Raw genomic sequence first — 11831 nt, forward strand, 5'->3', positions numbered from 1 at the left:
GCACGTCATAGCGAGCAGTTGAGTGGCCTTATCATATCATTTGCATATTACGCTTTGATTAGTTGAATGGTGGACCGGATGACCAGACACTTAGCAAGCATATTAGGCTTTTATTATATAGGATGTTTCTCTCTCCCTCTCCCTTCCTCCTTGAAATCAATAAAAATATATTTTAAAAAACACCAATATTGCCCTGACTGGTTTGGCTCAGTGGATAGAGCGTTGGCCTGTGGACTAAAGGGTCCCAGGTTCGATTCCGGTCAAAGGCATGTACCTTGGTTGCGGGCACATCCCAGTGGGGGGTGTGCAGGAGGCAGCTGATTGATGTTTCTCATCGATGTTTGTAACTCTCCATCCCTCTTCCTTCCTCTCTGTAAAAATCAATAAAATATATTTAAAACAACAAAAAACACCAATATGTGATTGGGGGGGGGGGGAGAGGAACTATAGGAAGCACATTTATTCTAATTATATTTTTGTACCTACAATAAGGGTATTATAAGAATTAAACAAGATGATGCAGGTAAAGTACTCCGTATATAATTTGACAATAAACACAATCTCTCTTGAGGTAGATACTATTTATTGTTTCTTATTTACAACGAAGGAATCTGGGGCTTGGAGATGAGAAAGAATCTGCTTAATGTTACATGGGTAGAAAGTGGCAGTATAAGACTTTGAACCATGTCTGACTCCAAAGCCTTAACTTTCAACCACAATACTATACAGTTTGCTTTCTGTTCTATAATATTCTTATTAATGTCAACCCATATTTAAATTCCACAGTACACATGAAACATTGTTCTTTTTCCCTCTCATTGGCATTTATCCATCCTTCCTGGATTTTGAATATCATTAACCACAAAAAAATACACAAGGACAACTTACTCAATTACAAAGCCAACATTCTAGAATACAATACAAAATTAACTTCATCATTGATATTCATGTAACTCAAATACAATGAAATGGTAGCTACAGAATAATTTAATTGTAATAAAGCCATCAACAGGGCAAAATAAAAACAAAGGTAATTAAGAGGCATTGCTTCAGCTCAAATTAGTTATCTCCTATAAACTGGAGGAAGGATCAGTGCTTTAAAAAAATAGCTGTATCTAAGGTCCACATCAGAACAATTGAGAATCTCTCAGGCAAAGATTTGTGAAGTATTGCCTGTGTTGAGAACTACAAGTGTATAGTAAGAAGCAATAAAAACCATGCCCTGAAGGCAATTCAAAATCAAGAAATTTTAAAAAAAGAAATAAACTTTCCTCTTATCTTGGGAAAGAGGGAAGCATCTACTCATTTCTCATTGTTCTTTATTCATTTTTGTTAGCCCAAATTAGAGTTTAACAAAGATCAAATATTAGAAGTTATGCAACATGCTACCCACATTGAAATTCTCACTACTTCACATTTAGAAAGCTCTTTTATATTTTTTGGAAAGCTCTTTTAAAACAATACCAGCTTATCGAAAAATGCCTCACTTTTTAAATTTGCATAGATGTTTAAGTCAGCTATCTGTTTAACTAGGAAGAGTCAATAAAGTATATTAAAGAGCATCTTATTAAGTTATTATAAAACAACGTTCATTTCATGTACCACAAATTAACATTTTGTTGCAGAGAGGACTATTTGAGTCTTTCCTGTTTCTAAAACTTGCAATTTATAAGATTGATATCTTCAAATTTAGAATCTAAACATAACTTTTTCTTTAAGAATGCACACATAAAATACTTCCTCTATAACTGTGCTATATCACTGACAAATCCTATTGGGAGTTTCAGTAGTGACTATAGGCATTTATCATTAAAACAACTTTCCTCATTTCTCAGGTCTGGGAATGAAATAATATTAAGTATGGAAAATAACTTTTATCCTTAAGAATATGTAAGTCACTTAGAGATGTTTTCTCAAATTCAGAAAAACCCATTGCTTCAGTTCCTCTGTCAGGACTCCATGTCAATCTCAACCACTTCATCCTTGCCCTGAAGCCTTGCTTCTGTAAGGTTATCTTCATTTATAGCTTCAATGTCTGCCAGATCAATAGGTGGTAAAGGATTCCTCCAGTACTGGAAGGTGTTATACTGCCAAAATTCTTCATTGAGCTTTAGGGGGGAAAAAAAGAAAGTATATCAATGGTTTAGAAAAAGTTAAATTTTTTTTTCAGGAAACAAGTTTTTTGTGTTTTTTTTTTTTTTTTTTTAAAAAAAAGGAAACTTGTGTAAGATTTTACCGTCTTTGTATCTTCAACATTTTTAATTCTGTCTAGTCAAAGTATTTTAGGTACTCAGTCAAATCTATGAATTTTCATAATCATAGATTTGTGAAACTATTTATTAGTTTAAATTTAAAAGAATTTCTTCCAAGAGTACCCTTCTGACAACTTTCTTCCATTCTCAACCAAAGAAAATGTCTGCAAACAGTCTTAAAATGTTTACCTTCAGTGAGGAAAAACTTTTATTGAAAAAAATACGCATATACCTTAAAAGTTATTTTTAGTCTTTTTCCCGAGGTTTGGTATTTTAAGGGATTGACTGTACATAGGCTAAAATATTTTGACACCTTCTAAAAAGTATTAGGATATAAACATGCTAAATAGCAAGAAAAACTTAAAACTAATCATTTTTATCAAGATACCATTTGGTACAAGGCATGCCTTTTAAATCAATATAGCAAAATTGTTAAATCCTAACAAGTGAGCACTGGCTCCTTAAACATTTAACAGCTTACTCTGAATGATTATAAAATCATTTCAAGTAACTATGAAGTGAAGCTGATGTTCCAATAAAGTACAAAATTGGCACAGAAGTTCAAAAGCATTCCAAAAATATTTTGTGCAAAGGAAGCAGCATTGGAATAATATATAGGCTCCTAATGTGACCATTATCTATCTCAGAAGGGTATCTATATATCTGTATTTATTCTACTATGCTATGTTCCTTTTAGTACTATGTTCTTATGTTATGTTCATATTTGCTAGGGCAGCATTATCCAACAAAAATATAATAGAAGCCACATATGTAATTTAAAATTTTTCTAATAACCACAGTAAAAAAGTAAAAAGAAACAGATGAAATTAATCTTTTAAAAAAAATAAGATTGTGTTTCATTGCTCTTGATGGTAAATCAAAATATGCTTTAGAAATAGTTAATGCAAATGTATGCACTAAATCACACACTGCATTTAATCAAAAGAAACACTTCATTGCAAACAATCGTTACACCCTCCTGCTTCCCCCTCTGCGCCCTGGAAGCATTACTGTGGTCTGGCCCTAAATTCCTGATCCCCCTCCAGTTGCTGCACTGACTTCTCTAAGGACATCATGAAAAAGTGCTTGTGTCAGCCAGTGGTCCTATGACCCTCCCTCTGCCAGGAAGTCACAGAGCTGGGATGAGGGACCACAGGCAAGTTAAAAGGCAGGAAGGGACTCGAACCCTCCTCCTTTTCCTCTTTCGCTTCTGAAAAACTCATTTAGCATGCTCCATTTTGGTGTGTCTAAAAACATACACTTGCATGTATCCAGTATAAATCAACAAATTCTAAGTGAAATGGAGAGGCAATATTTCAGTTAAGATGGTTCAACTAGTGCCAAGGTAATTGGCAAAACTATGAGTGTGGCTAAATTAGGCTGGTGACACCTGTGTTGTGTGAGCAGCAGACCAGGCTTTGAGAATAGAATGAATTTCGAAGGACAGGATGCCAATAGGGTTCTTTGTCACAAATTGGGTTTGGGAGCCCTGGGATGTAGGGGTGGGGGATACATATGAGACCAGGCTTTAGGTGACTTCAGGCGTAGGCTCCTGAAGCATGAGCTCGCCCTCAACCCCTTTACCACACAAGGTGCCCTGAACCTCTTCTTCTTTTAAGGCTCCTGGCAGGGAGGCCCAGGCTGCCCAGACTGGTCAGGTGAAATTAATCTTACTATTTTATTTGGCCTAATATACCCACACTATTATCATTTTAACATGCAGTCAACATTTCAGAAATTAATGAGATAGTTTACATTTTTTTTGTCACACAGGTTTTCAAAACCTGGCAGGTAGTTTACACTTCTAGCACTATTCAGACTAGTCACTTTTCAATGCTCATTAGCTGCATGTGGCTGGTTACTTTACTGAAAAGTACAGGCTTATAAGAAAATCTCATTAAGAAGTTCATTCAGGCCCTAGCCGGTTTGGCTCAGTGGATAGAGCGTCGGCCTGGGGACTGAAGGGTCCCAGGTTCGATTCCGGTCAAGGGCATGTACCTTGGTTGCGGGCACATCCCCAGTGGGGGGTGGTGCAGGAGGCAGCTGATCGATGCTTCTCTCTCATCGATGTTTCTAACTCTCTATCCCTCCCCCTTCCTCTCTGTAAAAAATCAATAAAAATATATTTTTTTTTAAAAAAAGAAGTTCATTCAGTGCCTCAGACACTAAGGCTTAGAATTAAGAGTCTCTGGAATGTCTTAACACTGGGAAAAAAAGCAATAATTCAAAGGATGCCAAGAAAAATTTCATTTTAATAAGCAAATAGGGTTAAAAACATTACCTATTTTGTTGACCACTACCTACTTATAAACATGGGCAACCCCCACCGCCCCCACCAAAAAAAAAAAAAGTCATCAGTATAACCTAGTATCTAAGAGCACAAACTCTGCCACCAGACAGATCTGGGTTTGCTCTACTCACTAACTCTGATCTTGACCTGTGTTTCCTAATCAGTAAAACATATGGCTCTCTTGCAAATTATGGTCCAGCACTATTTATTGCTCAGTATTATAGCCCAAGAAGCCTTTGAATTATCAATCAACAGGAAACATATTTGCTTATTTTCTGTTAAAAAATATCTAATAGTAAGGGTCAGTACTAACAGAGCAATGAACCTGCATAAAGTAACACTAACATGAGAAAATATAAATATTTAATGAATACCTGGTTTTATTTTAGTTCTCTAGTAAAAACAAATCTAAAACAACTCAGAAAATATTCCAAGATTCTGCCTAGACTGCATCTCCAATATAGAAAGGACATGTTTGAGAAAATTTTTCCTAAGTGAGATCCAAGGGTTAAGGGCACAGACCTAAGGCTTATTCTAAGCACAAAAAGAACCAGGGAGACGTTTAGTGCACAAACTGAAAATTCTTTTTAACTTCTCCATGTTTCTGTTTTATCCTGTTTCGCCTTGGTAACTGTCTGTACAACCCTTAGAACAAAAACCCTACATCTTTGGAAGCAGGAAAGAGGGAAGCTGGAGAAAACAAGTCCCCCTCTTAAGTTTGCAGGAAAAAAAGCAGCTCAAGGAACAGAACTAACAAAAGGAAGGAACATACTAGTAAGGGTTCCTGGGCTTTTGCCAAAAGAGAACAGGAGACTAATCTTGGTGAAGAAGGAACCTTCTTGTTTCCTGCCATGAGCTTATAGTGTCTCTAGGATGCAGAGAGGTTCCAGATGTAGTCACTGCCGCAGAGGAAGACACGGGTGTGTAGGAGATGCTAAACAGTGGTGAGGGCACAGACCTAAGCCTTAGTCTAAGCACAAGAATCAAGGAGACATTGACTGCACAAACTGTGCCAGTTTACTAAAATATTCTCCTTCTTTGCTTACCTGCCATTTCCTTATTTCCCTCTTTATCAATCTGTGGCAGACTGTAGTCAGTATATTCTGGTAGGAAAGACAAGGCTATGTATGGGTGGGGTCTGAAAGGAGAGTTTTCAAATAGGTCTGGATGACTACCATTTGTTTTTAGGTTTTGAATATTGTCCTAGACATGATTTAATTGGAAATTCTAATTCTTTATTCTATTTTCAAAATGTAAGTTCTATCATTCAGTTTTAAGCAAGCTGATTTTGAACCTAAAAGCAACCTGAAGAAAAAAGTCTAAATAAGGCTCAGGCTTCCTAAATTCCAAGAAAACTGAGGGTACAAATATTTACAATTTATAATTTCATCCAGAAATGCTTATCAAGGTTATGGCTAAAGGATAATTTCACAATCACAGGAAAAGATCTTTCCCAACTATTAAATTATCATTATCTTACTGGGTTGTTCACCATGAACAAATCATTCCAAAGGAACCTCAATTATTTTTGAGGGGTGGGGGCGGTGAACAATGTATTTGATAAATTCTGCATAAGATATTTAAGGCAACGGAGAGATGTGAGGTGGATGCTATGATGTAGAAGTTGAAGAGTTTGGTGAAGTCTGAGCCCTATATTTGGTACTTCCACCCTCAAAGCTCCAAGTCAACAGAGAACTGCAGAAAAGCAATTTGAATTACTAAGGCTACCAGGGGTCCTCAAACTATGGCCCGCGGGCCACATGCGGCCCGCCGAGGACATTTATCCAGCCTGCAGGGTGGCGCTGCCTGTCCTGCTTAGCAGCCGACTCGTCCCGGGCCCGCAGTGCGCATAGGAATTTGTTCATAGTTTTTTTTTAAACTATAGTCCGGCCCTCCAACAGTCTGAGGGACAGTGAACTGGCCCCCTGTTTATTTATTTTTTTTTTTAAAGTTTTTTTTTTTTTAATATATTTTATTGATATTTCACAGAGAGGAAGGGAGAGGGATAGAGAGCTAGAAACATCGACGAGAGAGAGACATCGATCAGCTGCCTCCTGCACACCCCCCACTGGGGATGTGCCCGCAACCAAGGCACATGCCCTTGACCGGAATCGAACCCGGGACCCTTCAGTCCACAGGCCGACGCTCTATCCACTGAGCCAAACCGGTTTTGGCTGGCCCCCTGTTTAAAAAGTTTGGGGACCCCTGGGCTAGACCAAAGCTCTCCAATCTATACAATAAAAGGGTAATATGCTAATTAGACCAGACGTCTTCCGGACATCCTTCCTGACAAAGCCGGGGGCATGGCCGGCCTGCAAACCGCCCCAGGCCCCTCACCCAGGCCAGCACAGCCCCCCAGGGGGGAACCACACCCCAATCGGGGGTGTGGTTGGCCTGCAAACTGCCTTCGGCCCCTCACCCAGGCATGCCCAATCCCAGTAAGAACCCCTACCCTGATTGGGGGCGTGGCCAGCCTGCAAACCCTGAGGTCCCTGCCCTGGCAGCCCTGCCCCCAAGCGGGGACCTCCCTAACCCGATCCAGAGCCCCCTTCAGGGCAGGCCAGCTGACCCCACCCATGCACCAGGCCTCTATCCTATATAAGGGTAATATGCAAATTGACCCTAACAGCAGAAGGACAACACTGCTGGACCAGTCACTGTGAGGCACACTGCCCATCTCTTGGTCCCTTTCCCCGGCTGTCAGGCACCGATCACCCAATGGCAAACGGGAAACTGGGGGTGGGTGGCGGCAGGGGCAGCTAGGGAAGATGGCCCTGATCCCAGGCCAGGCCTGGGGACTGTACCCGTGCACAAATTTCGTGCGCCGGGCCTCTAGTAAATATATAATACCAGGCACAAATATAAATAACTTTTCTGATGGCTGTACTAAAAAGACTACTAAAACAGTGGTAGGCAAACTCAGTCAACACGAGCCGCAGTTTGCCGACCACTGGACTAAAAGAAATAGGTGAAATAATTTTTAATCTATTGTATTCAATCCAGTATCGCCAAGATATTTCAACGTATAATCAATATAAAATGTTCTGAAACGTAGTATTTGACACAGCACATCTCAAGAATTCCGTTGTCTCCCGTGGCTAGTGGCTGCCACGCTGAACAGCACCCATCTAGTCAAATCAGAGCTGACGTGCGGAGATGCGGCAGGCTCATTTCCCCAGAACTGGGAACGCGCCCAAGATTCTCATACAAGATCCTCATATACCGTAGGGCCCAAGTTAATTTGCAACAACAATCCTTTTCCATAGGATCAGATTAAGCACAGTGAGTTAAAATACCTTTTTCCCAAGATACAGTCACCCTTCCTCTCTACCAAGGAAACAGTACAATGCCTAAAGGACATCCAATTGATGGCTTCCACATCGGTCACCTCTTTAGAAACAAATCATTGTTAAACCAAAGAAGGCACCCTACACCTTTCTCTGACGTTTGTCGTTGACCTGAACCTGTCGCGGTTCAACGCCTCCCACTAGGCTCTCACGTGTCATGCACCTGCTTCCCTCTCACAGCAGGGCGCCGAAGCGGCACGCTACCTCACCCCACGGCCCCATCCCCTGGCTTATCCAAGCGCTTTCCGCCCGTCGGGCCTCCCAAAACCCTGCCAAAAGTAGCTCTGGGGCCCTCGCTGTTGCCTGGAGGAGGGCGTCCGTTCCTAAAGCAGGGACCCCGGCTTTTCGCCTTTTGGGTCGTCTTGATGATAGGAGTCTAGAGGGGGACGATCTGCTCCTTCTCAGGACGAGAAGTGCCTGGGAAAATGGTAACCCACCCACCTCGGGAGCGCCCAGCCCTCCCCCGGTCCCTACCTGGCGCGGTGCGGCCCCCCAGTCTCCCCGCGGGGGCTCTGCGCGCCCCGCCTCATTGTCGCCACCGCCCCTCGGGGGCCGGGCGCCCTGGAGCTCCTCCCCCGGCCTGTGGGGCCGCAGGGGCGGCTGCTGCAGCAACGGGGGCTCGCTGGTCTCCCAGCCGCGGCCCTCACGCTCTGCGCCGTCCGGAGCGCTGGTGTCCCCACTGTCGTGGCGCTTGCTGGGCGAAGCCGAAGGCTCAGTCATAGCCCCCGCGTCGACTTTGCGCTTTCGGGGCAGCTCCGGGACGCTGAGGGGCTGCCCGAGATGCGAGGCCGCCGCCGGCGGGATCCAGAGCGGCCGAGGCGGCGGCTCCTCCGGAAACTCGCAGAGCAGGAGCCGCTTCCAAGGCACGTGGAACGTCAGCGGCTCCGCCGCACGCCGCTTGGCCATGGGCCCGGGAGGCTCGGGCGGAAGCCGCCCAGCGCGGGAGGCCGAACGCCGATTGCTGCGGAGGGCGGGGGCCGCGCGTACGAGGGAGGGCGAGGACTCAGTTGGGGCCAGACGGCGGCTGGAAGGTGGGAAGGCAGCCCTGAGGGGGCGGGGCGACCGGGCTACCCTAGGCCGGCGCGCGCAGGCCTCGCCGCCGCGGAGGTGGGGCCGGACGTTGGGGAGTAACCGCCAAGCGGCGGAGATTCGAATCTGCGCACTAACGTGAGCTCGCGCACACACACGGGGCGGGCCGAGCCGCTGGTTGGTGGAGGCTCGAGGGGCGCGCTCCCGAGTGCCTCCGCGGCCGGAAGTGCGCGCCGCAGGGGAAGGCGGGAAAGTAGCGGCGGGTTTATTAAGGGTCCGACCTGGTCGCTATCTTGTTTTCTTGGGGCTGAGGAGGTTGTGCAAATCTCGCGCTGGGTAAAGCGGTTTAGACTTAAAGCCTTCAACGTCTATGTGTTAATATTCCTTCAGTCAGTAGCTAGGCGGATGTCTCAAGGGGGTTAAAACAATATTATACAAACTTTTACTGAACTGGGGTTAAGGCCCTAGCACTACATTAAGTGCTTGTTGGAGACGGGCTGTACGGGGGCGGGACTGAGGGGAGCAGCCAAAGCCGACACGCAAACAAGGAACACCCAGCGAGTTGTATGTTTTGAAGGGGCTGCTGTGGAAAGGGAAGTAGGCAACGCATTCCTTGAAGATCTTTTCATTAAAAATTCATGGATGTAATTGCAAACATGGGCAGCTCATCCGAAGTAACTCACTCCAGAGCCACGCCTGGAGCATAATTTTTTTTTTAACAACTGAAAGAATTGTTTGACTCTTAAAATTACGTGGGAAGCCACGGGGTTCCCTGCTCACTCTGTACGGTGATCAGAAGTGAGTTTCCAAGGCCTACTTACAGCAAAATTGTGTGTGATGTCAGTGAGGCGGGGATAACAGCAGTGTATTTACTTGCTTGCATTTTAATAGTTGATAAAGACCGTAACCAAGTGAACAAAAATGTGAGGAATAAAATTATGCATAAATACTTTAAAGGGAGAAACAGCTATGATCCTCTAGAGAAAACGTGAAAGGAAGATCCTTTAACTGGTAGGTATTCAATATTAGCTACCTAAGGCTGCTATGAGAGGATACAGAAACTAATTAATTAATAAGCACGGAAATATAACAAGTTAGAGGGGTAAACAATAGCTTTTCTGTTTGATCTTTTCATTCTCTGTTTTTGAAATTGATAATCCATCTCTTTCAAAAGAGTTAGCCATTTTCAAGCCAGTAACACAGATCAGACATAAAAGAGCTTAGTTTTATTTGAAAGGTTCTGAGGTTATCCTGCCGCACAATGGTAAAAGTGCAGCTTAACAAAGAGAGGTTCATTCCTCTGTAGTCCTCTCCACAGACTCCTTTTTTCTAGGTTGTGAAATGTATCATCTGTACAAAAGGCTGTATAAAACATCTGTAGTTAAAAGAATGGTAATAGCATACCCAGCGCTGGGTTTCCGGTACAGAATATATTATGAGTACCAGAACCTGACAAGGTCCCTGGTGCCTCCTGCTGTCACTTCCCTCCATTTCCCCAATTCCAGGTAATTACTATTTTGAATTAATCATTCCTTTGATTTTCTTTTTAATTTATCCATCTGTGTATGTGTTCCTAAATAACATTTTTTAGATTTGCTGGGGTTTTTAAACAGCTTTATTGAGGCCTAATTGACATATATTTTATTTTTAATTTAAAGTGACTTGCTGAATAGATACCTGTGAAGCCATAACCACAATTAAGATAATGCATCGCCCCCAAACAGAGCCCAGAAATAAACCCATACCTTTATGGTCATTTAATATTTGACAAAGCAGACAAGAACATACAATAGGGTAAAGACAGTCTATTCAATAAATGATGTTGGGGAAAATTGGACGGATACATGAAACAATAACAAAAAGAAACAAGACCATCTACTTACAACATACAAAAGAATAAACTAAAAATGGATTAAAGACTTAAATGTAAGTCATGAAACCATAAAAATCCTAGAAGAAAACATAGGCAGTAAAATCTCAGACATTTCTTGTAGCAATATTTTTTCTGATATATCTCCTTGAGCAAGGAAAACAATAAATAGGACTAAATCGAAGTAGAAAGCTTTTGCACAGGAAAGGAAACCATCAACACAATGAAAAGACAACCCAATGAACCGGGTTTTTAAACAGCTTTATTGAGACCTAATTGACATAAAATATACTACAGTTATTTAAAGTGTTTAACTTGCGTGGCCCATGTGGCTCAGTGGTTGAGCTTCAGCCTATGAACCAGGAGGTCACGGTTCGATCCCCAGTGGGGGCATGCAGGAGGCAGCCGATCAATGATTCTCCTCATTGATGTTTCTGTCTCCTTTTCTCTCTGAAATCAATAAAAATATATTTAAAAAATAATAAAGTGTTTGACTTGCTGAATATACGTAAATCTGTGAAACCATAACCATAACTAAGATAATGCATATATCCATCACTCCAAAGTTTCCTCTTGCCCTTTTGTAATGCCTCCTTCCTTCCCTGGTAATGTAACCTGCTTTACTTTTTGTTTTCTGTTGTTATAGATAAATCTGCAAAACTAAAAATGTTATTTAGGAACACTTACATAATACTATGCTGTATTGATTACTATGGCCTTGTATTATAGTTTGACATCAGGTATCATGATACTTCTTTGTTCTTTCTCAAAATTGCTTAGTCTACTCAATTTTTTTGTGGTTCTATATAAACTTGGAATATTTGTCCTAGTTCTTTGAGATATACCATTGGTATTTTAATAGGAATTGCGTTGAATCTATATATTGCTTTGGCTAGTATGGACATTTTAATGATGTTAAAATTCTTCCTATTCATGATCACAGTATATGCTTCCATTTATTTGTATCTTCCTCAGTTTCTTTTTTCATTATCCTATAATTTTCTGAGTCCAAGTCTTTTACCTCCTTAGTTATATTTATTCCT

The 11831-nt window shown here is 42.1% G+C and overlaps 1 protein-coding gene across 1 annotated transcript; it reads right to left on the reverse strand.

Annotated features, from left to right (window-relative positions):
• Nucleotides 1-568: 568 nt before the first annotated feature.
• On the reverse strand, nt 569-10802 carry LOC308248434 (uncharacterized protein C9orf40). The gene is made up of 2 exons (XM_080668408.1): nt 8364-10802; nt 569-2108 (listed from the first exon to the last, which is right to left on the reverse strand). The coding sequence occupies exons 1-2, from the start codon at nt 8793-8795 to the stop codon at nt 1950-1952; spliced, it is 591 nt and encodes a 196-aa protein (XP_080524534.1). The 5' UTR covers nt 8796-10802; the 3' UTR covers nt 569-1949.
• Nucleotides 10803-11831: the final 1029 nt, after the last annotated feature.

The sequence above is a fragment of the Plecotus auritus genome (assembly GCF_963455305.1).
Source record: "Plecotus auritus genome assembly, chromosome: 5".
NCBI lineage: Eukaryota > Metazoa > Chordata > Mammalia > Chiroptera > Vespertilionidae > Plecotus > Plecotus auritus.

Excerpts from the sequence above, each read along its gene's own strand:
- LOC308248434 (XM_080668408.1), bottom strand. The coding sequence starts at position 8,795 with ATGGCCAAGCGGCGTGCGGCGGAGCCGCTGACGTTCCACGTGCCTTGG. Across the intron at positions 2,109-8,363 it reads GGGGGGCCGCACCGCGCCAG|CTCAATGAAGAATTTTGGCA; the intron begins GTAGGGACCGGG and ends TCCCCCCTAAAG.